The sequence below is a fragment of the Tachysurus fulvidraco genome, chromosome 21 (genome assembly GCF_022655615.1).
Source record: "Tachysurus fulvidraco isolate hzauxx_2018 chromosome 21, HZAU_PFXX_2.0, whole genome shotgun sequence".
NCBI lineage: Eukaryota > Metazoa > Chordata > Actinopteri > Siluriformes > Bagridae > Tachysurus > Tachysurus fulvidraco.
In genome coordinates, this window is record NC_062538.1 from 7,389,282 (window position 1) to 7,416,776 (window position 27,495).

General features: G+C 37.3%; 2 protein-coding genes and 1 long non-coding RNA gene across 6 annotated transcripts in view; 1 reads left to right on the top strand and 2 right to left on the bottom strand.

The window, feature by feature from the left end:
* ddx10 (DEAD (Asp-Glu-Ala-Asp) box polypeptide 10) overlaps nucleotides 1–21,048 on the bottom strand; it is a 33,117-nt gene extending 12,069 nt beyond the window's left edge. The window contains exons 1-15 of one of the 2 annotated variants that reach the window (XM_047805788.1): nucleotides 20,763–21,048; nucleotides 18,357–18,417; nucleotides 18,125–18,255; nucleotides 17,854–18,012; nucleotides 17,164–17,284; nucleotides 16,808–16,997; nucleotides 15,900–16,026; nucleotides 15,529–15,691; nucleotides 14,002–14,086; nucleotides 10,716–10,817; nucleotides 9,328–9,415; nucleotides 8,954–9,042; nucleotides 7,260–7,599; nucleotides 4,254–4,361; nucleotides 3,740–3,907 (exon numbers count right to left, since the gene is read on the bottom strand). In XM_047805788.1, coding sequence (XP_047661744.1) covers nucleotides 3,740–3,907; nucleotides 4,254–4,361; nucleotides 7,260–7,599; nucleotides 8,954–9,042; nucleotides 9,328–9,415; nucleotides 10,716–10,817; nucleotides 14,002–14,086; nucleotides 15,529–15,691; nucleotides 15,900–16,026; nucleotides 16,808–16,997; nucleotides 17,164–17,284; nucleotides 17,854–18,012; nucleotides 18,125–18,255; nucleotides 18,357–18,417; nucleotides 20,763–20,939 — 2,109 coding nt within the window. In that variant the 5' untranslated portion in view covers nucleotides 20,940–21,048. The remainder of the gene's footprint in view (nucleotides 1–3,739; nucleotides 3,908–4,253; nucleotides 4,362–7,259; nucleotides 7,600–8,953; nucleotides 9,043–9,327; nucleotides 9,416–10,715; nucleotides 10,818–14,001; nucleotides 14,087–15,528; nucleotides 15,692–15,899; nucleotides 16,027–16,807; nucleotides 16,998–17,163; nucleotides 17,285–17,853; nucleotides 18,013–18,124; nucleotides 18,256–18,356; nucleotides 18,418–20,762) is intronic. The other variant, XM_027157298.2, reaches the window with a different exon arrangement.
* Nucleotides 21,027–23,839, top strand: LOC113650100. Its single transcript, XR_003442330.2, has 2 exons — nucleotides 21,027–21,164; nucleotides 23,243–23,839. It is a non-coding gene; the product is annotated as an uncharacterized LOC113650100 (long non-coding RNA).
* Nucleotides 23,840–24,008: 169 nt separating this feature from the next.
* Nucleotides 24,009–27,495, bottom strand: part of dixdc1b (DIX domain containing 1b) — a 28,875-nt gene continuing 25,388 nt past the window's right edge. For all 3 annotated transcript variants that reach the window (XM_027157428.2, XM_027157439.2, XM_027157419.2), the window contains 3 exons: nucleotides 26,651–26,759; nucleotides 26,440–26,519; nucleotides 24,009–26,186 (listed from right to left, as the gene is read on the bottom strand). In XM_027157428.2, coding sequence (XP_027013229.1) covers nucleotides 26,180–26,186; nucleotides 26,440–26,519; nucleotides 26,651–26,759 — 196 coding nt within the window. In that variant the 3' untranslated portion in view covers nucleotides 24,009–26,179. The remainder of the gene's footprint in view (nucleotides 26,187–26,439; nucleotides 26,520–26,650; nucleotides 26,760–27,495) is intronic.

Here is a 27,495-nt window from a genome sequence, read left to right on the forward strand (position 1 = left end):
AAAGAAATGCAGAGTGGCTAGGCTCCAGAGTGGACCCGATATGAGTATTGTGTTTGAATTGCTAATTATTGGATTACTGCTTCACATTGTCACTTAGAGGATGGAAATACAAATGAAATGGTATTTAGGCTAGCTTTATTATGCGTAGAAGGTACTCGAGTTCTGCTTCTTCCAAACAAAGCCACTGACAAGAGAAAAGACATGCAAAATAATATAAGGCACATGAATACAGAAGAAATTTTTTAGCATAAATAATGCTTAAACTAATTCGGTATTTAAAACCGACTTTGTCTATACAGTCTAGTGCAAAAATGTCCACAACCCCTCTAATGAAACACACTTATTGCACAGCTTCACTGTTAAATTCAACAAACTTTTTATTTTACAGTGACATGTTTATATCTGTTGTGGTCCCATTGGAACAGATCAAATTTTCATGTGGATTGAGAGTTAGCTAAAAACATATGTTTGTGTGTCCGAAAGTGTGGCAGAGTGTCAAGCAAACTTCAGACATATAGTACTGTGTTCTGTAAAGTGCTCCTGACTTTCCTACATGGTAAATAATAAGTAAGGGGGCATTTCAAGCACAGCTATGAGCTTATGGCAATTCTAGCTAGACTGGAAAGAAAATCCCATTTCCAACACCCAATATTCTCAGTGTTCAAGGGGTTAAAGCTATAAAAACACTGTTGCTAGGGAACTGGGAAACAGGGACGCTGAGCATAAGCTAGCTAATGATTGATGGTTTTAAAAGTCTTTAATAAGAAGAATTATGGTTGAAACAAGAGAAATATAAAGATATTGGGAAATGTAAACATTTTCCTCAGAGGTGTTGGTAAATTAATAATAATAATAATAATAATAATAATAATAATAATAATTAAAAAGATGTGCAACTGAAATGAAGTAAAAATGGTTAACACCGAGCACTGATGCCAACTGAATTGAGGTTTAGCTTTATAAATAGTACAAAGCTGCCATTTAAGTGGAATATTCGCAAACATGGGATGCGTACAGAATCGACAGAACTGAATGCAAAATACATTTCTTATTTTCATACATCCATAAGCACAGTCTTGCTAAGTAGGCATTAAAGATTAATGCTTTATTCTGAAACAGTATAAATTACATGTGGCTTCTGTTTGTCTGATAAAGCTAATTTCCACAAATTTAGCTATAGTTTCCATTGATGCCAGTACAGTTCGCAAAAACCTTTCTGTATTTTGTCAAATTGCTCAAAACTGTAATAAATTTGTAGATTAAAACTAGGCTAATGCACATATTTTACTTCTTTGTTGTCCAAGTCACAACATCTCTAGAAGGACTACAAGTACAAAAAATATATTAGAAATAAGCGAATCAGAAGAATGCAAGCTCCATGTCAACCAGAGTGTTTAGGGCAAGGCTAATATCATTTAATTGCTAGACTGGAAGGAGATGCAACTGTGATTCCATTCAGTAAAGTTATTCTCTGAACCAATCTTCATGTCTGCCAGGGTCGAGAATGATGTAAGCAGAATGAATGGGAACTGTATTTGTTCACAGCAGATGCCTTCTCTCAGAGTTAGACTTGAGTTTTGAGAAAATGGAAGAAGGCTGTGGCAAATTGGACTGATGAATTCAAAGCTCATGCTTTTTAATATATAATTTCAGAAGTAACTGTTTCATGCCTCTTCACTTCTGAGCATCTTTAGAGATCAATAACAAAATGTGAATTCTGCTGGTCGACATAAATTGGGCGCTCTTCTCGATACTTGAACAGAATTGCTGATGCTGGAAGAAGAAAAAAAGCTTTCCTCTGAACGGCACGAACTGTACGAACTTGCTGGAAAGAAATCATTTAGAAACTCATCATAAAGCTGCATCTGCAGTAATAACTCAAGAGCCTGCTTCCATTACACTGCCTGAAGCCCAACGCTGTGCACCCTATACAGGCATCTCAGTTATGCCTATCTGCCTCAACATGTGATCAGCACACACAGAAGGGCTTCCTTTAGCTTACCCAGTGGCTAAATCAAACTGGCTCTGTTACAAGAAATAAGGCCTGGCATAAGGAGTGTAAGGAAAGTGCTGGGTAGCATGTTTCCAAAGCAAAGGTAACTGTGCCAACAGTGCGATTTTGAGAAGCTATAAATTTATATACTACAAAAATAATTATTATAGTGCAATTCCTTGATCAGCATTTTCAAGTATTATTTGGCAGCTAATTCCTGTTATAGTTCAACTAGGGGCAGTGTTGATAGTAATAAAGGTAAGGCACAAGGAAATAAGATTTTTGTGTTGTAAAAAAAATAAAATAAATAAATAAATAAAAAGTTAGACATTTTAGGGGGAAAAGGTAAAATAAAGAACTTTCAATATGCTAGCTGTATAGGTGCATACACATAAAAAATAAACTCTTCGGAGTAATAAAATCAAAAGGTGCTTCAGGTTTTTGGTTAGGAGTCTATCAGCTTGCCATATTTTATTATGCTTTTTGGCAAAAACATTGTAGATCCATTACTTTGTAAAAGCATCTCCTGTGCACAGCATGCTTCAGGTCACTCTACGGTGAAGCGACCACCATGCTGCACTGTGGGCATGCTGTTATTTTAGTGTTTTTTATTTTATTTTATTTTTATTTTACAGCAAACGATCCTTTTGAAATAAAGTAGTTTGTTATAGATTTTGGAGTTGGTTTTGCCACATGGTTTAGTTTACATGAGTTAATTCAGCTTGGTTGTATTTTTTTTTTTTTTTTTTTTGGTGAAAGCGCATCCATCTACACACTACCCCATACCTCAGAGAGAAGTGAAGAATATGAGAGCTTGTTGTCACATGCAGAGTAATCAGTAACATTTTCCTGCAGCTCCTTTTATATTGCTATAATGCTGTAGGTATCTTGGCAGCCTTCCTGTAAAGTTCTTGGCAATGTGACTGGTGTATTTTCTCTACTTGGTGAAGATGGCCTTTACACTTACACAACCAGGTTATTACAATTTTTTGTTTTCCCTAAAATGTTTCTAATTGTTATTTTCATATAAATTTTATGGCGGAATTTCACACTAAGGGTTTAAAAAGTTCTGACAATTTATCTTGCTTAAATTTTTTTAACGTCACTAAAACCTGCCATTTTTACAGGGGATTTAGATTTTTATATGCATTGTAAACATGACATGATTTTAAAACAAACCTTGTGGGATGGATATCAGGATTCGACATCTGCCTTTTTGCTCACGTTAACTTTTGTCCCATTTTGTCTTGTTTGGTGTGTTAGGAAATGTCCAGACACCTTTAAATTTTGAGAATGTGAGAAACTAATGATTCACACAGAGCTAGGACAATGTTCTGGACGAGTCTGAGAAAGTCCCTGAGTGGCCCCTCTCTGGAGAGACCTGAAAATAACTATACAACACTCCTTGGCCAAGCAAACTAAACTTGAGAGGTTTGCTAAGAGTTTCTTCTTCAATAAAATCCGAATAATCTGTCTGAATACCAGTGAGGCCTGTTTAAGGTTATCCTTTTAATAAGTGTTTCTTCTGCAGCTTGATGAGGAAAAAGTAATTGAAGCAATTCTAGAGTAAGCTTGAAATGTGAAAGGGTCTCTATACTTTCAGAACACACTGTAAATCAGATCATAGGCTAAAGCAGAAATTTAACAATGATAAACGATTCATCCCTTAAATTGCATAGAGCACGGCATGCAATCAGATTGGAGATTGTAATTGTGTAGATAATAAACAGGAAAGTGCTGTCTTACCCGGTGTCTTTCTTTAATCTTCCTGCTGTGTTCCTTCTTGTCAAACTCTTGGTCCTCTCTGCGCAGATGCTCTTTTGCTGCTTCAATGTTAATGCCTGCCACGTTTTCGCTGTCTTCCTCATCATCTGGTACTACGGCCCTCTGAAGTGGAGGCCACTGCTGCACCGCCTGCAGTAAAATGATCAAAATGATCCAAACAGTTGAACACTGGTTACATAACCGTTCTCAATTACTCATAATTTGCCAACTTATTTTATTTGGATAGACTAAATATTTCTAAAGATTGTAAATGGCTTTGAAAGCAAGTTTCATATTTAATGGTTAATATGATACAAATTCATGAAGGTGTTACTAATCATTTATTTATTCAATCAGAAGCCTAGGTTTTGCTACTTCTTCTATTAAACTGGAAAGTACAGCAAAATGTCCTAATATTTTTGTAACATTACGAGTAGTGGACCACAAATATGGCATCTCCTTCACAGATGAACACATATATGATGATGACACAAACCTCTCCACCCTCAGTGAAGACCGTTTTGGTGTTCACTCTGAAGTTTCTCTTCTGAGCTTTCTTTGCTTCTTTAAACTTGGACACTCTCTTGATCTTGTCATTGGAATCCTACAGGAAAGAAAAAAAAGATGCACAAGATAAAACAGAGGTTCTTAAAGTGGCGTCTGGAGACATATCCAACCACTTTCAAAGTTATAATATGCAATAGTATCTATTAAAAAAATTATTATTCTAAACAGCCCCTTGAATTGAATGGGTTTAAATACATCTTGTCAACCCCACTCTTTCAGATGATTAAATATTGTTGACCATTATTCTGTTTTCTAATTGCATTATACATGCTCACACAGACAAGGATGGGACCCTGTTTAAGTATAGTTCCTCTGAAGGTTTCTTCCTCACATCATCTCAAGAGATTTCCTTTACCACCTTCACGTGTGGCTTGTACATTAGGGGTCATTTTAAATGTAAAATGTATTCTATATATCCTGAATTTATATATTATACATATATTAAAAACACTATACAAATCAAATTGAGATGAACTGAATTCAAATAAGAATCGTTATATATGTATATGATACAACACAAAAACCATACACAGAAGGACCTTTTGCATATATTTGCTTTCTTTAAAATGAACTGCTGAGCTGTTGTTTAGGAAGATGCATTTGACCCTGGGGGCGTATACACATGTACTAACCGGGAAGTGTACATTGATTGTATTGTGCATCAATTATCCACATCAATAACGTTTTACCGGCTTCCATTTATGAGTCAAACTGAATTTAGGACTGTTAACCAATGCAACAGTATTGTAGGCTATCTGAATGATTTTTGCCATTCTCAATACCTCTAGGTTTAATCCAAACATCAGTAACTCAAACATTTAGGCTAATAAATAATGCCAAGTTAAATCTAACACATTCTATTGGTGGAAAGTTCAGGAATAAAAAGCTTAATGGCTCAAATAAATAACTAGAATACTACTGCGGCCATTTAAATAATGTGCCTAATATTCCAACACTTGGATTATGTTCATAAAAAAAAAAAAAAATTATCTATGCTGAGGAGGTCTAAGAAATTTATTTCATACTTAAGAGGTCTCTGTCTCCAAAATGTTTAAGAACCCTTGAGATAAAGACAATAGATGAGAGGACAGGCTGAGATGGTCGAAATGAACAGAGGTTTATAAAATGCTGCACATTAAGCACCACTGTAACACATAAATTAGACAGATGATTCCAGTTCACTTGCATAATGCGTTTAAGTAGGCGGTTTTAAAAGACGTTTTTTTTTGTTTTTTATGTGACAGCTTGAAAAGCTAAAGCCGGTTGGTGTAAAATACGTATTGTGATAAATGCTCTCAGTGTACCGTACAACCTGATCTTATATGGAGCAAGACTACAAGACAAATTGCATTTTTTTTCCCCTAGTCAATACTTCTGCAGCAGTTCCTCAGCCCATGCGCAAATATAAAATTATTACCGGCAGGGAATATTCAGCACTCTTCAATCATTGCATAGAAAAGACACAGCAATATATGCACACTCTCATACCTAATATTCTGCTTAAAACTTATAGTGTATGCTGTGGACACACACAAAGCAACAGGAGCCTTAGTGACAGAGCAAAAATAAAGAACTGTGTTTTGTTTGCATGGTGGTTCAGACGTTTGTGACTCATAGTTTTGACTCTGTTCCAAACTTAAAAGTCTTGCAGCTAAACTGAGACATGTTTACCAAATGTGTTGTGTCTAGAGGGTCTACTAAAAACAACACATGGGTCGACCTAAACGAGGTCAGAAAAGCTACATATGTTGCTCCGTTTCCACTACTGCCACACAATATAAAATATAACATCAAAACTACGATAAATTAGGTTATAATACTCCTTTCCTTTATGGAATTTTTATATAGACGATTAAAACATATATAATGAACTTGAAAAAATATGCGAAAATATATTAAATAATTTATACTAAACAATTTCTATTTTAATAACAATTATAAACTGATTAGAAGCAGATTTGGTGTTAATTTAAAAATAATTAAATACATTTAATTTCCTTTCATTTTTGAAAACTAATAAAAGTATCATTAAAATGACTCTTTTTAAACGAAACACTGATTATGCAAGCTCTCACAGCCAGAAACTACTGGCGAAATATTTTCAAGTGTCGTTATAATTTTGTCACGGGTTTACACACAATGTAGAATAAGGTGACTTTTTACAGAATGTTTCATGAGGATGCCAGTCTCTGTAATTGTGTGATGGCATCTTGAAATAACACCTCTATCTATAGCATCTATAACAGCAGATGACCACATCAGGTTTCAGTCCTGTCAGCCAAGAACAGTAATGTGTCATATGATCCTTTTTACAGATCCGGAAAAAAAATTAAATGGGAAAAAAACAGTTTAATAGTAATAGTTTAACATTTGTTGAGGCCAGCTAGTGTTACTTCTGAAAACTGTATCGGTATTGTGGCAGCACTGCTATTGTTAAATATTATATCTCTGAAAATTATTATTTCATATTCATATAACTAAAGAATTAATTAAACCTTTTCTTTCTGAGAAAGTGTTTAACATGTCAAGCAATAAAATAGAGAGAGGAATCAGAGCTTACCACAGAGAGAGAGAGCGAGTGAGAGAGAGAGAGAGAGAGAGAGAGAGAGAGAGAGAGAGAGAGAGAGAGAGAGAGAGAGAGAGAGAGAGAGGGGTGATGGAAGTCTGGTCTAAATGCTATTAAAAGTGAAGAGACACCAAATAAGTATTAAAGCCATTCTAAATTCAGCTAAAATTCTAAGGTATGTGAAATGATTTTGGACTGAAGATCACTATGGCATACACTCTACATTTTCACACTTACATACTAAATATCTCACTGTTTCATGTTTTTTTTTTTTTGTGGATTTTTCTCAACACATTCTCATTGGTTCCTGATGTTTTGGATACCCTATATAATAAACAAAGAACATAAGCACAGTTGTATTTCATTCACCTCTGACTCGTCAGTGTCTTCACCGACATTAAACACATCTTTCCGTTTAACTGTCAGCAGGCCCAGATCTTCATCGTCATCTTCATCGGTACTGCACAACGGGTCTCCAGGCTTCACCTCAGCTTCTTGCTCATCACTCTCCTCCTCTTCGTCCTCCTCCTCTTCAGACTGAGAATCGGGGTTGATGCTTTGGTCTCTTCTGAACTGGGCTTTAAAGTTCTTTAGCTCCTCATCAGAGCCAGAGTCGGCTGCAGTGCTGATCTCCTGTGTCACCTCGTCCTTTTCTTTCTGAGCTTTATTCAGGAATCGCACTCGTGGGGGAACAGCCAGTCCCAGAGACCTATAAAAACACTCACTTAATACACATACTGAAGGCAAGTCTTAAACAAAGCTGTCGATTAACTACATTGCAGTGAATTTTACAATAAGAAAGAACAATGGGAACCCAAGTAATAAACCCAATTTTTCATTATACCACAAGACTGTTCAATTCTCAATTCTGATTGGTTTGAAGATGATGATTCATTGTCTCTAACAGTAACTCTGACAGTAAATCCTGCTGCAAGGCAAAGAACATGTTTATATTAATGTGCTCAATTCGAATACACGGTTGTTTCTATAGTAACATCTAATTCATAGGGACTTGCGTGGCAGATGTTCTACATAAGGACCTTTGAGGCCCAACTGCGACAGATCAAGATACCTGTGGCTCTATGTTGTATAAGATTTATATAAGGGGTGAAATATATGGGCTTTACTGCATTCAGGCACAATGATATTAGGACATATCTACGGTGGCCGAGAAGTGCAAAACACATTAACAAATCTGAAAACACAACGACAATTAGGACAACCCGGAAGAGGTTGGTATAGTTTGTGATTGTAACACGATCATTGGACAAGACACCTGTCACTCAAGGTATACATGAAATTCTGCTGCAGGGAAAAGTTGGAATGATGGATGGAATGGATTACTGTGGATTAACTGTTATTTTCTTATATTTAAACGGAGAACTTTACACATTACGCATAAGATTCCATACCTGTACATCTTGAGTGACAGGTGTCTCGTTAGATGATCGGTAAGTTTCCATTCACAAACGATACCTACCGTTTCCGGGTTGTCTGAATTGTCGTTGTGTTTTTGGATTTGTTAATGTGTTTTCAGGTTTGTTCATTTGTTTTCGGATTTGTTAATGTGTTTTGCACTTCTCAGCCACCGTACATATGAGTGTGTGTGTTCACCTGTGACTGAGTTATTTATACAAGATTGTTATGGCTACTTACAGCTGCTCAGAAACATCATGTTAAGAGCATTTCTCTCCCTTGGTGCAATAATGGTTCAATATAGGTCTATTGGTGGATTTGTGATTAAGGTTTTAAAAGTCTCAATTTATACTGTATACTATTTAATATATACACACTATACTGGCTAAAATGTTATGCTGGGGAAAAAACTCACTATAGCTTAGTTTTCTACATTTTGTTTACTTTTCTTAAAAATGTTAATGTCTCATTAGTGGACTGTTAGCAAGGTCGTAGTTAGCATTAGTCTTGCTAATATTACAAATATCTCAGGTTGTAATTCCTGAAGATGTAACGTCACCCTATCATCCTGTGAATTTTCTCTGAAAACCAGAAATAAAACTTGGAAACTTTGGGTTCCGAGTTGAATTTTTTAAGAATCTTCTCACATGGCGTATTCTGGAAGCTTCAGCTGAAACACATCAAAGACGTCTTTGTTCTTCATCAGAAAGATCGAGCGAAGGTAAGACACAAAACACTGCAGGTGGGGAAAAAAGAAATAAAAAAGAGCAGATAGATCAGCAGAGAACACAACCGGGAATGGACAGCAACTCACAACAGAAGACAAACATGACTGTGCTTTGGTTTTATCACAATTTACACAGCGTGCTCTCTGAAATCAAGATGAGCAAGACATTCCTCAAGTGACCGTCACAAGACACAACAGCTTCGGCTCAAATCCCTAACAGCCGTTCTATAACTGTAGCGTAATGAGGCAGATTAAAAGCAGATAGATCAGAGGCAGTGTTAGACCAGCACTCACCCTCTGAGCTCTCTCCTTCTGCTCCTTCTCCTGCGCCAGGAAGGCCTCCAGCTTCTGCCGCACACATGTCAGCTTCTCTGGGTTCACCCTGCATGGAACAACAACATACGCCTGATCACATTCACCGTTAAAACCTCATAAATCACCTTTCTCTCACCACTCATTAATATGCATTAAACCGACAGTGCAGAGAGCATTTCACTACTGTTGTAGCTCCATTCCAGAATTTGCCATCAGTGATTATGCAAATATGTGACACATGACAACAAAGGCATTTTTCTCCTTTTCACAGTTTGCCTACTCGATTCTTTTGCAGATTCTAACTTATTATCGTGCCGCATATTTAAATATTTGAAGCACTATTGATACATATGCAGCTGAGAGCCAATGTGCACTGGAATGAGACTAAAGCTTCCAGTGTTTATTCTCAGGTTAGGTGGCAAGATGCAGCCCTCTTCTGTCCTCACACAGCACCACTGAGCTCTGCTACCTGATGATAAACCACAGAACTCAGACACAGCAGCCAGCTGGACCACAGACAAGCTACACAGTCCTATGCACATGCACAGTTTCTGCTTTCTGCTTGCAACCAGGCTGACTGCTGCATGCTTTTAGCACCGAGTGTTAGTTACATCGTAATGATACAAGAATAAAAACTTTGCAAAATGTTGCACTACATTTCATGCACAAACGTTGCTGATGGTCAAACTGATTAAGAATGTAGAATATAAAAAGCACGAGCTATTGTGTCACTGATAACGTTTTATAGCACAGCATCTCTTCCTTGTTTTACTGCAGTTTCATCATGGAACAAATAAAAAGATCAAAATTTTAAGCTCGTAAAATTTGAATCTGAATTAGAATTTAAAATGAGATTTGAATTAGAATTTAAAGTGACACAAATGCCTCCGTATTCCAAGACAAACAGTAGTAAATTGAACCAAGCTCCAACTAACAAGTTCTCTGCTTTATGATTTTATTTATTTATTTATTTTTTTAATTTCAAGCAAATTTCTAAACTGTGTAAAAATGTAACAACAGATACTTACTTGTTTCATGAACGTTCCACAACATTAAATGCAACTTTTAAAGAATAAATGTACATGATGTTATTTAAGAAAGTCTTGTGGTAAAACATTGTAAGACTAGAGATTGTTTAGGATAATTATCAGCTTCAGAAGGGGAATAGAAAAACCTTGAGGATGAGATTATGTTTATCTGGTCAGACAGAGTGTATATTCTTTATATTATGGGTATACTTGGGCTAAAAACCTGCATGTAGATCTCCATCGTGCATGTAGATAACCTCACAGCTACACAAATGACAGTCCTGTTTGCTTTACATCAGTTATTGTATTCATTGTTAACATACATTTTACTTCACTTACTGGATTTTGTTGATGGGAACTTTTTTCTCCTGAAGCTGAGCAATCATGCCTTTCTCCTCGGAGGGCAGAAGTATGAGCAAGGCTTCTCCTCCTTCCTTATACCTGCACACAGAGAGCAGAGCGTTATAAATAGCACACCGCATACTTCACAAAGCAATAGTTTGGTCAATGATTGAACATACACCATTTTGTACACCAAAAGTATTCCATGAACTAGCACATGTTTTTCGTCAAACTAATGCCTGTTTATTGTAATTGGTGATACGAGACTGTTGTAGCTATTGAAAGTCTACCAAGATCAATCATAAATACTGAAAAAAACGCATACGGATCACACAACTGTTCTTTTTTGGAAACAATGCCGAACACATCCCTCATCTGGCAGAAGCATAAAACCCCACAAACACAATTCAAGAGCTGCACTTAATGTTCATATCAACCATCATTCAGTGTGATCTCAGTGACTTTGGCCATGCTATGATTGTTGCTGCCAGATGGGCTGGTTTGGGTATTTCAGAAACTGTTGATCTCTTGGGATTTTCACACAAAACAGACTCTAGATGGTGTGAAAAACAAAACATTCCAGTGAGCAGCAGTTTTGCAGGTGTAAACACTATGTTGAGGGAACTAAGCGGAGAATGGTCATACTGGTACAAACTGACGGAAAGAATACGTCAACTCAAAGAAATGTTACTGAACAGAGCAGAACTTTGAACTGGATGGGATACAGCTGTACACGTCCAGCTCCATGTCTGAAAGCCAGAAACAGGCATCTGAGACTACAGCAGGCACAGGTTTATTTGATGATTGGAAAAATACAGTGCAGTGTTTTTTTATACCAAACTTATTTTATACCAAACTTTTATACCAGCTTAGCTGTGCCTGTGGCTACCTCAGGACTGAGGTCTTTCTGTGATTCTTTTCTTTTCACCACGGTTGTAAAAAGTGATTATTTTAGATTCTGTAAACTGTGTGTCATTTCGTTTCAGTCTATACATTGTGCTCTCACTGCTCTCAGCAACAAGAAGCCACAGATGAATGAGATATCACACTTATTATACAATAATGTTTCTTCTAAATGGTCTTTTACATAAAAATGTTTGTTAGATGTTACACTGGACAAAAAAGTTTTATTTACTGAATCATTTCATTGTGATGGCAGAAATAGCAGGAACAAATTATTGTACCATTTCATTGTTTTCCATTGTTTCTCAACCGCCAGTGCGACAAGGCTGCAGCGTGGACAAAACGCTTCCACTTTTATATTGTTGCCACCCGCATTTTTTTGGTCACAGCAGAGAGCTTCCAAAGATGAAAGTTTTCTGAAAATTGGCAAGCAATATCAAGAAATATTGTATTTCTTGCCCAAATCAGAACAATGCTAAAAGAGTGCATTGTACAATGCTAAAAACAAAGTGCTGGTGAAACCTTTGTCTTATTAGTGAATGAATAAGAATTTAAGGTTTATATCACACTGGAATAGTGAACAAAAAAAATTGAGTGCCAGTATTTCAGTGTTGCAATATAGCTGAAAATAACATCCAATTTTAGGACATTCACAATTCAAAGTCTATCGTTAGAAAATATTATTCTACACTTGTTTCCATTTTCCCCCCAGATACATCAAGTCTACTTTGCATTAGTCATGGATGGATGAAGTTTATTAAAACCCACGAGTGCTGGAGTGAAAAAGTGAAGCGTGTGACCTTCAACACAAAACCCACACAAGTGTCTAAAAACAGCAGACAGTGTTCCAGCTGTTATATTGCTGCCAAGCGCAAGAGAAATGGTGTCAGCATTCAGCCAGGGGGCCTGAACAAGCTCAGTCAGGCTCCACACACAACATTTACTCAACAGCAGGTGAACAGCCTGATCATGTGCCAGGCACAAAGCCTTCACTATCACTCAGTACTGTTAAATGAGACAGAAACACGCAAGAAGAGGTCATGTTTATTAAACGAGACTCTGACAACAGACCAGTGTAGCTGCACCTACTTCAAAATCTGCAAAAAAATTCTGTAACCATTAATACACAATATGTTCTAAACTCACACACAGGAGCACTAACCGTAGTGTGAATGTCATGCAGATCAAGAGCACAGCTGTACCATGGTTGTAATATAGCAAAAAAAAAAAAAAAAAAAGGACCTTTCATTTTTTATTTCAATTTTAGAATTACAAACCAACATTTTCCATTAAATATTAATAATTATTTCTCATTTAAAACCACATTTTTGCTTTAAATATATGCTATTAAATATTTCTATTTTTAATTGCACGTTTTCTATATTCATATTGGTTGCTCTGAAGTGGATTGATGACAAGGTATCATGCGAGGAGCTGTCATTTCTCCTAAGTTTTTGATCTCTACACACCAAATGTAGCTGATAAGCTGTTGATCTCTGGTGTGAAATGATTGCTTCTTTATTGCCAGGGACAGAAAACTATTTCACCCAAAATACTGGACACACTGTGCCTTACTGACACTAAAGCACATAATGCACATAATGGAACATTATGCATGCAGCTGTATTGGACATTATAGTGATGATCCCTGCTAATGAAAGGTTAAATGAAATATTTTTGGTGAGAGAGAATTTCAAACAAACAGTTTGCAAGTACATTGTGTATAGTATATAGTATGTAATTTGGGATGCAGTTTGTATATGCAGCTGATATGTTGTGTACACATTTCTGGTAACATGGTTCAGGATCTGATGTTTTCTGGCTCCAGTTTCATGCATGCTCTTTTTTGTGTGCCAAGTTACCAATGGAAAAAAATTTCCAGACCGACAAAATTGTATTTTTTAAATTCTCTGTGAAGCAATTAGTGAGTAAATGAGACATGCTTTCAGGATATGAGAAAATGTCTACGGTTGATCATCTGCCATCTGTAATTTTCCTCCTTTTTGTGAAAGTACAGATTCATAGACAAACTAAATAGTAAAGTTCTTCCATGCCAGATTAGTTTCCCAAACCAGCCCATAGGGACATCCAATTCATTTGTGCTCTTACCCAGCTCTCAGGATATCTGTACCACATGGTCTAAGTGTTCATTAATGTTTGATTTAGGTATTCTGGGTGAGGAAATCCAAATAATAAATTCTCGCGTAAAAATATCTAGGGAAGCCCGGCCACAGACGATAAATAAAGAAGGGAAGACAGACTGTAATTTTGGACAAACCACTGACCTGGTACTCTAAGGAACTGAGTAATACTGCCATCTACTGAGATGTCTTCTATGCTTAATAACCATTAAATACAACAAGTCCATGTCGCTCAATACCTGGCTGTCCTGCCGACTCTGTGGATGTACGTGTTGGCATCTTCAGGACAGTCAAACTGAAGCACCCAGTTCACAGCAGGAAAATCTACACAATAACACACACACACACACACACACACACACACACACACACACACACACACACACACACACACACAGAGATGCTGTATAAATGGTTTTGTATAAACTTTATTTTCTGCACTAGTAGCATATGTGAGATTATCACACAAGAATTTTGGCTCATTTCCCTGTACTGAGAGAAAAATCTGAGCTTGAAGCATATTTATAATAAAAAGCAGCCACCTTGTCCTCAGTACATGGAAACATGCCAAATGTCTTGTCTGTTTCAAACATACCGTTTATTACATGTGTGTTAGATAGAGATTAAACCTAGAAGAAAAAAAACCATCTGCACTATTCCTTTAAGAGCCAGCACGCTTTCCACTGGCGACAAATCATGTTTGTTTTCACTCCTGTCTTTTTTCCCCTGTGAGAAAATATTTTATGATATAATCATTCAGCATATACACAGAACTAAAATCCTTTAGGGTAGAAGGAATGAATGAATAAAAGAATGAATGACATAAAATGATAGATACAAACAAGAGGCTGCTCAAAGTAAATTGTGTTAATGTTAGCAATGTATGCAACAGGTTTATCAATGTTTTAGGTCTGGACCAGGATCTAATTCTGTTTCTGATATTTTAGGAGTAGCAGAATAATTTACTATACTTTTAGTTTATAAATAAATTACACATTTCCAATTTAAGCAAAATACTTACAAATTGGTCAGTGTTGTAAACAGAAGGGAATCTGACCAAAAAAAAATCACTCTTGGCTACAAAATTCCTCTACTCGATGATGAGACGTTAAAGTTGGCAAAACTGTAAATCGTTACATTATTTACTAGCATTTCTGCTTCTTAAAGTATAAATTAATGTATATTTTAGTCAGTTTTTAATGGTTTAAATGTGGGGTCTCCGTTGTTTGAGAAATGCTTCAGAAAACTGGTTGGTTTTGCTTTGTGTCTCAGAACTAATATATGCCGTCCTTTGCATGATTATGATTGTGTGTCATTTTTGTTTGTTTGTTTATCTGCAATCGTATTGTTTTTCCCTTCAGCTATGATAAAGACACATTTCTTTCCATTAGTTGCCTGGGTTTCGTATGTATGTGTGGGCGGAGCCATCAATACAGGAAGTTTGCTGGAAGTTTGCTTGTCAGCCTAAATAAAGTTATGCACATTGTGTATTAAAGAAATGCATTCAAAGTGCTATGATAAAAGACAAATACATCCTCCACACCGGACACTGACAATATTGTACGCTACAGGAGGGGTTTTTTCGCTCTGTCTAGTAGAAATAATCCCAGAACTGAGGACTGCAAATCAGCTGTTCTGATGTGATGTGGAAAACTGATTAAAAGATGAGAACTTGCACCAGTATTATGAGCTCTGATAATAATCTCTGCTGCCTTTCGGAAACGTAAACGGTTTAAAGCAGGACAGATGTAGAAGAATATAGTTACCAAGTCCTCTTGCAGCGATATCTGTGGCGAAGAGGACAGCAGCTTTCTTGCGGACAAAGTCATTGTACACTTCCATCCTCTTCATCTGGTGCTGCTTTCCGTGCAGAGCCAAAACCGAGATACCGGGCCTCAGACGGCAAAACACACGGAAGAGGTACTGTACCTGGAACACCATACATTCATATGTGGATGTCACAACGTAACTGTGGTAAAGCACTGAACATGTTTTTTTTTACAGTATTTTACATGAAATTCACCAAATCGAAACATGGAAGGTGCTTCACAACTTTCACAATCTGTACGTAGTTATAACCAACATGGGCTTGAATATTGGATTACTCTGATTTTATCACAGCAATGTAAACATTTACCTCTTTGCAGCAAGCAAAAAAGACTATAATCTTCTTCTGCAGGTGACTCTTCAAAAAAGAGAAGAGCATGTTGACCTTCTCGTGCAGCTCACACACTACGTAGCTCTGCTCCAGAGTAGCAGGAGTGCTGAGGAGAACAATAATCATCAAGACAGAATTCAGTTTTAACACGCAGCAAATGAGCACTAATTCGATTGTACTAAAAATGATCCATCGTCTGCTCTTTCTCGGCTAATCTTTCTCAAAAACATCACTAGAGCACACAAGCCTCTGGACTCGCCGGCTGGGACATGTTCTCTCTGAGAAACGCAAACCTCTCACAAAAAAAAAATAAATCAGTGTAAAATAAGAGAGTAAATTCATTTTTAAATAGGTTTATAGAGCTAACAAAATCAACTGTGTGGTTTCATTAGACGGGAAGATTTTATATACGCTTGTTTTTTCCTACTGGAAATCCTCAGAGATTTACCATCAGTTTCTTCTTTCTGGAGTGATCCTTTTAATACTTACTAGGTTGTTGAGATTAATTTGCAGAAAAACCATTAATTATTTTCCTATAACAGCACTCCATGTCATGTTTTATTCATTAGTTATTTCACAGCTCATTTATATTCTCAAATCTGATTGGTCAGGAGGTGATTCATTTCCTATAACAGCCACTTTGACACCAGTGACAGAAGATTTATATTAATGCGTAGGTGCGAATACATTACTGTTTCTATGGCAACAGCTGACTTGCTTGGTGGACATTCTACATAATCTTAGAGTAATTATGATGAACACTTGGGTTTGGAGGGAGACAGAGAGAACAGAAGAAAAACAAGAGGCATACTCTGCTTGTCTTCAACAAGAAGAGACAAAACATTGGTGTTAAAGTGTAACGGAAGCAGATACAATGACGGTCGTACCTGAATTTGGCCTGTTCATGAACCCACACGTATTCAGGGTTCTTCAGGCTGAGTCTGGCCAGGTCTTTCACAGACTTGGTCTGTGTAGCAGAGAACAACAGCGTCTGTCTGCTTTTTGGAAGATTCTCCACAATGGCATTGAGTGTGTCTGCGAAGCCCATGTCTAAAATTCTGTCAGCTTCATCCAACACTGTCATGGGAAAGACATGGGAGTTTAATAAGCAAACGTAAACAGATTTCAGAAAAACTTTACGAAAATGAAATTTTTCAGGCTTTAGATTGCTGATTTTGAATCATTTCATAGTCAAAACCAGCACTGAGCAATAATTCAGCATCATCCCTGAGCAAGTGTGTACCGAGCATGTGCAGGTCTGAGGCGTGGAAGGTGGAGTTTTCGTCCATGTGCTGCAGCAGACGTCCTGGAGTGCAGATGATGATGTTTGTGCGATGAATCTTTAGCGACTCGTCCTTGAGGTCCTGCGGCCAGATACATTATTAACAAGCATTATTAACAAGTTACCATGTGTACTGCATTACACTCTAATAGGTCCCTCTGTAGAAAGAAAAAAATATGAATCTTGTCATTTTTTTAGCTGGTTACATTCATAATTCTATAGAAATTCTACATCCAAACATTTGTGCTCGAGATATCACACAAACCAATTCCGAACGAATGGCTATACAACTCAAAAACACAACACAAACAGGTCACTCTGGTGTATACAATGTTAATATTAATATTTTTTGTAGTGCAGTCCCATTAATGTTGCAGTTTATTTGCTTTTACAAAAAACTTTTATTCACTTTATACGTAATTTCTGCAATTCAAAATGCACAGCTATGGGTTTGATGTTACGTTGACTCTAAAGATAGACTGATCTAAAACTTGATATCATAAACAAAGGACAAACTGTATTAAAGCATGCTGCAATCATACCATTAATCATTCATAATATTTGATCAATCCTTATAGAATCATTACTAACGGTATACCACAATGTTTTTCAAGTCACAGCACAATATTTCTTTAGAAACAGAAAACACACCTTTCCACCAATAACAAGTCCAGCTGAAAAGTCATGGTTCTTCCCCACTTTCCTCAGCACCTCGAATGTCTGGTAAGCCAGCTCTCGTGTGGGAGAGATTATAAGAGCGCCGAGACCATCCATGGCTGTCCACTGGTTACGGTACAGACACTCCAGCACCTAGCAGAATTCAGCAGAAAAACATAAACCCAATCAAGCTATGCACATTATCTTAAACATCTGTATGGAGACAAAGTAAGTCTATATATATTATTTAGTAGACATCACTTACAGGAATGAGAAAAGCAAGAGTTTTCCCCGAGCCGGTCTTCGCAGCACCCAAGACATCTTTCCCCTGCAGAGCAAAGCCAATAGTCTGTCTCTGGATCTCTGTGGGCTGCCGATACTGAGCCTCTAACAAACCTGACAAAAAGATAAACACACATTTGTTTCGCTGCTGTGGGCCTTAGCTACAAATTTAAACAGCATTAAAAGAAAAGGATAATAATAATAGTGTCAAATACCTCTCAGAGTCTTCTTTGAAAGTGGAAAATCAGAGAACTTAACAGCTTCTTTTGAATTTATCTGTGGAACAAAAAGAAAAGACATGCACAAATTCCTTAAAGAATGACTGGAATACATCTTCTGCCAAAATGATATAGCCATGACATTGATTTAAATCACCACGTAAATACATTCATCCATACGTGTTAGATACTTAATATCTAACACTATACAGTTAAAAATGTTGACAAAATCAGTTGCAGCTCCCTCAAGAAAAATCACACTGCATTTTCTTGGTCGGGGTTACAATGGATCTAAAACCTGAATATTAAAAGTCTATTAAAAGTCATCAGTTCATCAAGTCATGATTCACCTGATCATGTTTTTGGAAAAACAGGAGAACTTGCACACAGACAGGAAGTAAACTTTTGAATCTCCACACAGACAGTAACCTGAGCTCATGATTAAACACAGATCATAAATAACACTGCTCATCCCACTTACTAGCAATACGCAGACACTTGGACTACTAAAACTATTCCAGATCATTACAAGAAATTTATTTACTTTCTTTTTTTTATCTCAGTGGCACACACTGCACAATTCCTCAACACAGACAAACAAGCTCGGTATCAAACCAGGACCCTGAATCTTTGAAGCTGCAACACTACCTCCTCTCTGAGGAATGCTTTTCCACAAAATAGATCACGATTCTCAAAGATATTTTCCTGATTCACAAAATGTATCGTTGTCTCCCATCCATAAGGCAGCTATTAATCAGCAAGAGATTGATAGAGTAAAGTTAAGCCAGCCAACTACATCATTTCAAACTGCTGCTTGTACTGCATCACAGAGCAGCATAACACACACAGAGGAAAGCACATGCATGAGGCTTTGGATAGGGGTGCTGAGATTGCCAAGGAAGGTAGAAAATTCATTTAATTTACATTTGTTGATTCTGGATTACTTCTGTAATTTTATGAATTCTGGTTTTTTTCCCCTTTCTTTTTTTTCATTTTATGAAGCCATATGATGTGACCTGAAAATGGTTTGTAAGTTTGTTCATTAGAAATACATTTGTTCAATGTTTGGGAAAAGTGAACATACTGTATAGGTTTAAATCATTACATTGCCAGCATTTAGCAGACACCCTTATGTAATTTTACACAACTGAGGAATTGAGGGTTAAGGGCCTTGCACAAGGGCCCAGAAGTTGCAGCTTGGTGGACATGGGATTCAAACTCACGACCTTCCGATCAGTAGTCCAACACCTTAACCACTAGTCTACCACATCCCCCTGTATACTGTACACGTTTGCTTTTTCTTTGGATGTCCCACTCCATTTTCATGTCACCTTTTTTTTCTTTCTTAAAATTCCCTTAAAGTGTTTAAAAGGAAATCATTTTAAAAATAAAACACTGCCTCTTTAAGAGATTTAATACATTACGTCATGCGGTATGACGTAATGTACTAAAGCGCGAGACGTTCAGTGCTTGTTTTTGTCTTCAATTGTAAGCGATAAAATAAGAACTATTTACTGAATAACAACACTACAAAATCAAACATACACAAACATCATACACACTGTAAGTTCAGTAGAATAACAGTATCTAACACTAGTACTAATACAGATTAATAATCAGATACCAACTAGCACAGTAGTGTGTGTTAACTAGTAGTGTGTTTTAAATAGTCCAGTAGTGTGTGTTTAGTAGTGTGTTTGTTAACTAGTACGGTAGTGTGTGTTATCTAGTACAGTAGTGTTTGTTAACTAGTACGGTAGTGTGTGTTATCTAGTACAGTAGTGTTTGTTAACTAGTACGGTAGTGTGTGTTATCTAGTACAGTAGTGTTTGTTAACTAGTACGGTAGTGTGTGTTATCTAGTACAGTAGTGTTTGTTAACTAGTACGGTAGTGTGTGTTATCTAGTACGGTAGTGTGTTTGATAACTAGTACAGTAGTGTGTGTTATCTAGTACAGTAGTGTTAGTTAACTAGTACGGTAGTGTGTGTTATCTAGTACAGTAGTGTTAGTTAACTAGTACGGTAGTGTGTGTTATCTAGTACAGTAGTGTTTGTTAACTAGTACGGTATTGTGTGTTATCTAGTACAGTAGTGTTTGTTAACTAGTACAGTAGTGTGTGTGTGTGTGTTAACTAGTACAGTAGTGTGTGTGTGTGTGTGTGTTAACTAGTACAGTAGTGTGTGTGTGTGTGTGTGTTAACTAGTACAGTAGTGTGTGTGTGTGTGTGTGTTAACTAGTACAGTAGTGTGTGTGTTAACTAGCACGGTAGTGTGTGTGTTAACTAGCACGGTAGTGTGTGTGTGTTAACTAGCACGGTAGTGTGTGTGTTAACTAGCACGGTAGTGTGTGTGTTACTAGTACAGGTGTGTGTGTGTGTGTTAACTAGTAGTGTGTTAACTGACCTCTGTGTATTTGGACACCAGCTTTTGTATATTTTCCCTTTCTATCTCCCAGTCACGTTTCTTCTTCCTCCCTGTAGTTTGTTTCCTGGTTTTGTCATGCTTCTTTTTCCATTTCTCAAAATTCCTGACTGGATCCTGAGGAAGCTTTTTCTTCTCTTGTCCCTTTTTTATTCGCATTTTCTTTAATGTTAAAAACACACTTCAAATAATAAGATCCCGCATGTGGAGGAAACGTTTTCTTGTTCTTCGTGAACTCTGGTCACTGTGAAGGAGGAAAGAAGTCTCGCTAGCGCCTCCTGTCGGAATGGAGTTATGCAAAAATACCCTGAACAGAATCAGATTTATTGGCCGTGTGTTGACACACACAAGGAATTTGTTTCCAGCAGTTTGTGACTCTCAAAGGTACAGACAAACACCACAATACTATACAAGAAAACAATGCAGATGATGAGATACAATGTAGACAGAATTAGTATAAAATGAGGATATAGAATGAATAAAATATATAAAATATGAATATGGAATTTGAACGATCGGTAATGTACATAAAGTGTGGGAGTGCAAATAACACACTTTATGTACATCACTGATCGTTCGAACAGGACACTACATTTACACTTACAGCATTTAGCAGACACCTTTATCCAGAGGGACTTACAGATTTATTTCAATTTATACAACTGAGCAATTAAAGGGTTAAGGGCCTTGCTCAGGGACCCCAGCAGTGGAAGCTTAGGGGACCTGGGATTTAAACTCAAGTCAAGTAGCTTTTATTGTCAATTCAAACATAGATAGCTGTTGCAGTGCACAGTGAAATGAGATAACATTTCTCCAGGACCATGGTGCTACATAAAACAAAGACAGAGCTATAAAGGACTTAAGTAAGGTTGTCCTAGATACATAAAGTGCAACTGTGCAACCTGGTGCAAACAGTGCAGGACAAGACAAACAAGACAGAAAGACAGTACAGGACAAGACAAACAAGACAGAAAAACAATGCAGGACAAGACAGAAAGACAGTGCAGGACAAGACAAACAAGACAGAACAACAATGCAGGACAAGACAAACAAGACAAAGACAGTGCAGAACAAGACAAACAAGACAGAAAGACAGTGCAGGACAAGACAAACAAAACAAAGACAGTGCAAAACAAGACAAACAAGACAGAAAGACAGTGCAGGACAAGACAAACAAGACAGAAAAACAATGCAGTACAAGACAAACAAGACAGAAAAACAGTGCAGGACAAGACAAACAAGACAGAAAAACAGTGCAGGACAAGACAGAAAAACGGTGCAGGACAAGACAAAAAGACAGTGCAGGAAAAAAGAAAGTGCAGACAAAAAATTACAGGACAATACACAAAAGACAGAAAGACAGTGCAGGACAGAAGAGATTACACAAAAGACAATACACAAAAGACAGAAAGACAGTGAAGGACAAAAGACATTACACAAAAGACAATAAACAGAAACAGCACCGACCGGTGTAAATACTGTATGTTCAACAATATTGTGTGTTTAGAAATACTGGAACGAACACATTAGTATTATAGCAGCAGTTACCCGAGATATTGTAAAGGATTGTGCAAAACAGCAGGCGACTGAAATGTGAGACAGCATGTGCAAAGAGCAAAAAAAGTGTGCAAAAACAGCATATAAACAGATTGATGGATATACATTGGTAGTGTGTGTATTTGGCGTGGGTCTGTGCAGACCGTACAGTTGATCCATACTCATGACACCTTAACCACTACTCTACCACATCCCTACACTAGAGGTGTCCAATCTAACGTTATTCAGAAACACTTTCATTCATTCATTTTTCTGTATTGTCGAGGCTACACGGGTCGTGAGGAGCTTATTTCAGGGGTACAAGTAGGTGACAACAGGGAACAAAAATACACCCACACCGGACAATTCCGAGATTCCGAACAGTCTACATTTGGACTCGGTAAGGAATCCAGAGTACCCACAGAGAACTGTCCAAAAGGTGGGACTTGCACCCCCACCCCTAGAGTTATGAGGCAAGCATGTTAATCACTAAGCCAACATATCCCCCTCATTCATCTCTATTACAGTATTTCACAATTGCTAAAACACATTTCTTGAAACCTTCACCCATATTCTCAAAACTTTAAACACAAAGCCCAGTCTTTAAACTACATTCACAAAACCCCTGACTCTTCTGGCAAAATCAAACACTTGTCTCAAAACCATCTGATCTGCGCTCAAAATCAAACAATGCTTTTAAAACATAAACACAGCCAGTCAATATATAAACACTCATCAGCATTCATTAGACACTGCATCAAAAAATTGAGAACACAGCATCCAGGGCATGTAGTTACAGAGAAATGTTTATTGCATTTAGAAAATAATTTTGCCATAAATAAAAGTAAATAATTCACAACTCGGTACAGCAAATATATTGCATACTGTACTGCAAGTAATACAGTATTGAATTTCTGTATTTTCAGCATGAAAATAAGTACGCCCAAAGAACAAAGACAACTCTAAATGAAAAGTGTATTACACCCAATATTGTGCAATTGCAAAATCAAAGTCAATGACAGACTCATTCTGCCTCAGCATCCCATCTTCATGCTGGGTCCAGCCAGAGGACTTCATCCAAATCACATGCAGTGTTTTCCCTTCCAAGGCAAACATTCACGGATCGCTGGTTGATGTTGAACCACTCACGTATTCTGACACCACGGTGAAAGCTGACATTGTCCCAAACCACAACATAGACAGGATGCACTGCCTGCTGAGGATCCTGCTGCTCACATTCAAACAAAACATCCTAAAGACCACCCAGAAAGATGTAAGAAGATGGTCAGTGTTATATGGCTCCAGGGTTTCATGACAGTGGAGAACCCCCTCCATTGCTTATGGCTGCACATAGGGTGACATTGCCACCACGCTGGCCAGGGACTCCCACATGTAGGGAAAGTAGCGCTATCGATGTAGATGTAACTATTCTATCTATTCGCCCAGCGTTATGAGAAGTTTTCGTTGTATTTTGAAAATCAGAGATATCACATGTAGTATTATTAAATACACTTGGAACCGTCTTGGAATCTCTGAAAATATTTGATCGGCTGTAGAAGTATTCAGCTTGAATGGGATACTTGGGTTTCCTTTTGATTCTGGTTTCTTTCAAGGTTTTCTTGTCATTAAAGCTGCTTTGTGACAATTTTATTATTAGTATATTGTTAAAAATGGTCCATGAATGAAACAGAATTAAATGCTGATATTCACTTTGTTTATTTGCAATCAAAAATCCAACCGTTATTAACAATCACTAGCAGGAATGTTATCTGAGTGACGTTACTGAGGTTTCAAGTGCAACACTGAACAGTACATGAAATCATAGATGCCTAAAGAAAAACGCAAACTGCGGTAAAAATAAATTGTAAAATCCTCCTTGTAAAGGCGAACATTTCTTTTAAACACTCAAAATAAAACAAAACATTGATCATATAAAATCATATCAAGCCTCTCTCTTTGAAATATAATTTATATACATATTTAAAATGTAAAAACAAGACAAATGGTACAAATCTTATTTTGATGACCTTTAAATGGTTCTGGTTCGGTCCAGGCACAGCCGGATTCTACTCTGCTGTAAACTCTGCTACGGTTTCCGAATCAGTGCAGTGTAATTATAGCTTTGTACTATCCCATAGAAACTAATGTAACTTCAAATAAAGATGCACATAACAGATGGTTTCAAATGAGGCAGACACCTTTTACACTGTATTTGTGCCTTTCAGTGTTAGTCTTAAGGCGATCTCGGGATCCTCTAGGTGTTTCTCATGTTCATTTTCTACACTGATGTGCGCAAGTAACCAAGAGTGAGTAAAATAAGTGCATCTTATACTCCCCGAATATTGAAGGTGTGCTGATTGCTGTCTTACATCATACAATGAACTCAAAGACCATTAATTAATTGCCATAACAGACCAGTGGTGGATGAGGCATTTCATAACTGTGACATTTTCAATTCTTTAAACTAAACAGTATGTCTGAAAAATGTACAGTGAGGAATGGAACAATGGAATATTTACTCCTTTGGTAAATGGAGCAGAGGTCTGTTCATATGGATTCTGGCAGTGTGTCCGATTCGCTAGCTAGCAAATAAACCTATGAATTAAAGCTATGAATTTCCTTTCATACTTTAACAGTGCTTAATCTGATGAGATATCAAAATCGTGAACGATTATGTCACAGCAGGTCTACATTCATGTGTCCGTTCTAATGCATTATCATTTCCATAGTAACAGCGCATTTGCTGGGATTCACTTGTACGTCAGTTCTCTGAATAACAAACACTTTATTTAAATTTAACAGAAAGAAAAGTGGTGAAGGTTGTAAATAACTTGAGTTAACTTGTTTTTTCTGATCTTGTACAATATTAAATGTAATTGTAAATTGGCAAAAACTATGACGTTCTTGAATGAATTTTAAAAATTGTAATAGTCTGCAGATTGCTGCAGTAAATGAGGAGTAAAAAACTCCAGGATATGCTGTTTTTTTTTAAAGAATGATCAACTTGGGTGGTGGCATTAACTCCATTTGGCCTCATCACACCAACACTTTGTTGATCATTCGTCTGTATCAGCAAGTCTCTAAGTGTTTTATTCCTTAAATATCACCCATCTTTAATGGCGAATTTATACAAAATCATTGTTCACAGGAACACAAGTCCGTTTCACACACTCTTGGTACTGAGAAAGACCTTATTTGTATGCATTAAACCAGCATTTAATATCTTAACATCACTTTGGTCCTGTAGACTCAGGGCTTGGGCAAAGTATTGAGAAACAGAAGTAAAGCTTTGTTATTTCTCTGCTATCAGAAACTTGACTGACCTAAATAAACATTATGGAATATCTGTCCAGAAAACCTAAACTTTAAAGGTTAATCAAAAAAAAAAAAAAAAGATTAAAAGGGGAAAATGTTCTGAATTGCTGGTACGAGCCTGGCCTTCACTGAAGGCAGTGGACATCTTAATCTTTCCACACATCTTCTAACATGATATCAGTGACATTAGCTGACATCATTTTGTAGCAAAATGCCTTGAGAGCTTCATGCTGTAGGCAGCTGGTGTGATCGACACTTCACCTGGTTTCTACAGTGTCCTGGGTTTCTGGAGACAGCTGTTCTGGGAACAGAATGGACAGGATCGTGTTCTGCACGTCTAATTAACCCCCAGGTGTCCTTTCTGTTATCCTGCTTTCACTTGACTTACACAGAAAGACAGCGGTACACAGAACAGGAGGATTTTAGAATTTCAAGTGAGAGAGTTGAGCATCTGTACATCCGGCACAAGCACATTTATTCTGACAGATTGGCACAGTTTATCCTCCCCGTCACATCTGATCCCAGCGGGGGTTTTCTCAGGCTTCCTGTTAGATCCTGTTAAGAGACAAAAAGAAGGATGGTGTAAAACAGTGGGACACAAACTCTACTGTACTGCAATGTTGAGTTGACAAAGTTGCTTTAAAAATATACTAAGCTGTAAGTTTTTTTTTAGATTGTAGTGAAACTTCATCTATGATTGATTTCAAGGTCAGGATCAACTCTGGACTCTGGAGCTGTGAGGTACCTGCTGCACCGCCATTCCACCACAAGTGGTGGTGTTACAGGAAAACTGAAAAATTGTGTTTACCTTCCCTCGCCATGATCTTCCTCCACCCATGCCACGATCTTGCCCTCCCAGCCAGGCACCACTGCCTCATCCTGAAACATCTGAGCAATGCGGTCACATTTATTTACCTATTCATACTATCTGTATGTTATAATGACGATGATAATAATGCAGGCACTTCCACATAGTAAACATCAGCATGTTCAGGTGAAAATAATGCCATGGAACATACCTCCTCTTTCACAGTGCCAAACTCAGGGTCCAAAGCTTTAAAATGGTATCTGTAACTGCCCTCTCGATCTATAGCCACTTTAAAGTCTTGAAGGGTAATTTCTCCCAACCTGACATTTTACACACACAGGAAAAAATGAATGTTTTACATCACCTAGCAAAAAAAAAGTGCTGCAATCCTGGAAAACCCACATAGTATCAGTGTAAAATTGTATTAGTGGGATTTTTATTTCTAGGCATTAAAGTTATGTAAAGATACAACAATGTATTTTGGTCCGAGACCTTCTTGTCATGAATGGCTCTGACTATTTCCTGCCTGTGCACCAGGGGGCGTTACAGCAGGGGTTTCCTGTATGGTGTCGCATCTCCTGGTTTCTGTGTCTTTCCTTGTCGTGCCTCCTGCTTTCTGTTTTGTGATTTGAGTTGCCTAGTCTTTTCTTTAATATTTTCCACGTGTTTGTAGTTTTGTTGTATTTCTTAACAAACCCCCTTTTTTCCATGTTATTCCTGCATTATTTCTGATTCCGCTCCATGGAGACACTCCATCAACACCAGGTCAAATTAAATCCAAAAAGTATAAACTCACAGGCCGCTTTAATACAAAAAAAAAAAAAACACCAGCAAATTCATCAGCCAATCATGAGGCTGCAGCACAATGCGTACCATCGTGCAGATAATACTCAACATGTCACTTAAAGATCATATCAAGAAAATCAGAATGGGAAGAAAAAAAAAAGATCTCAGTGACTGACTTTGGTTATGATTGTTGGTGCCAGAAAGGCTGATCTAAGTATTACAGAAATTGCTTACTCCTGAGATAAAAATCAATACAAACATCCAGATACA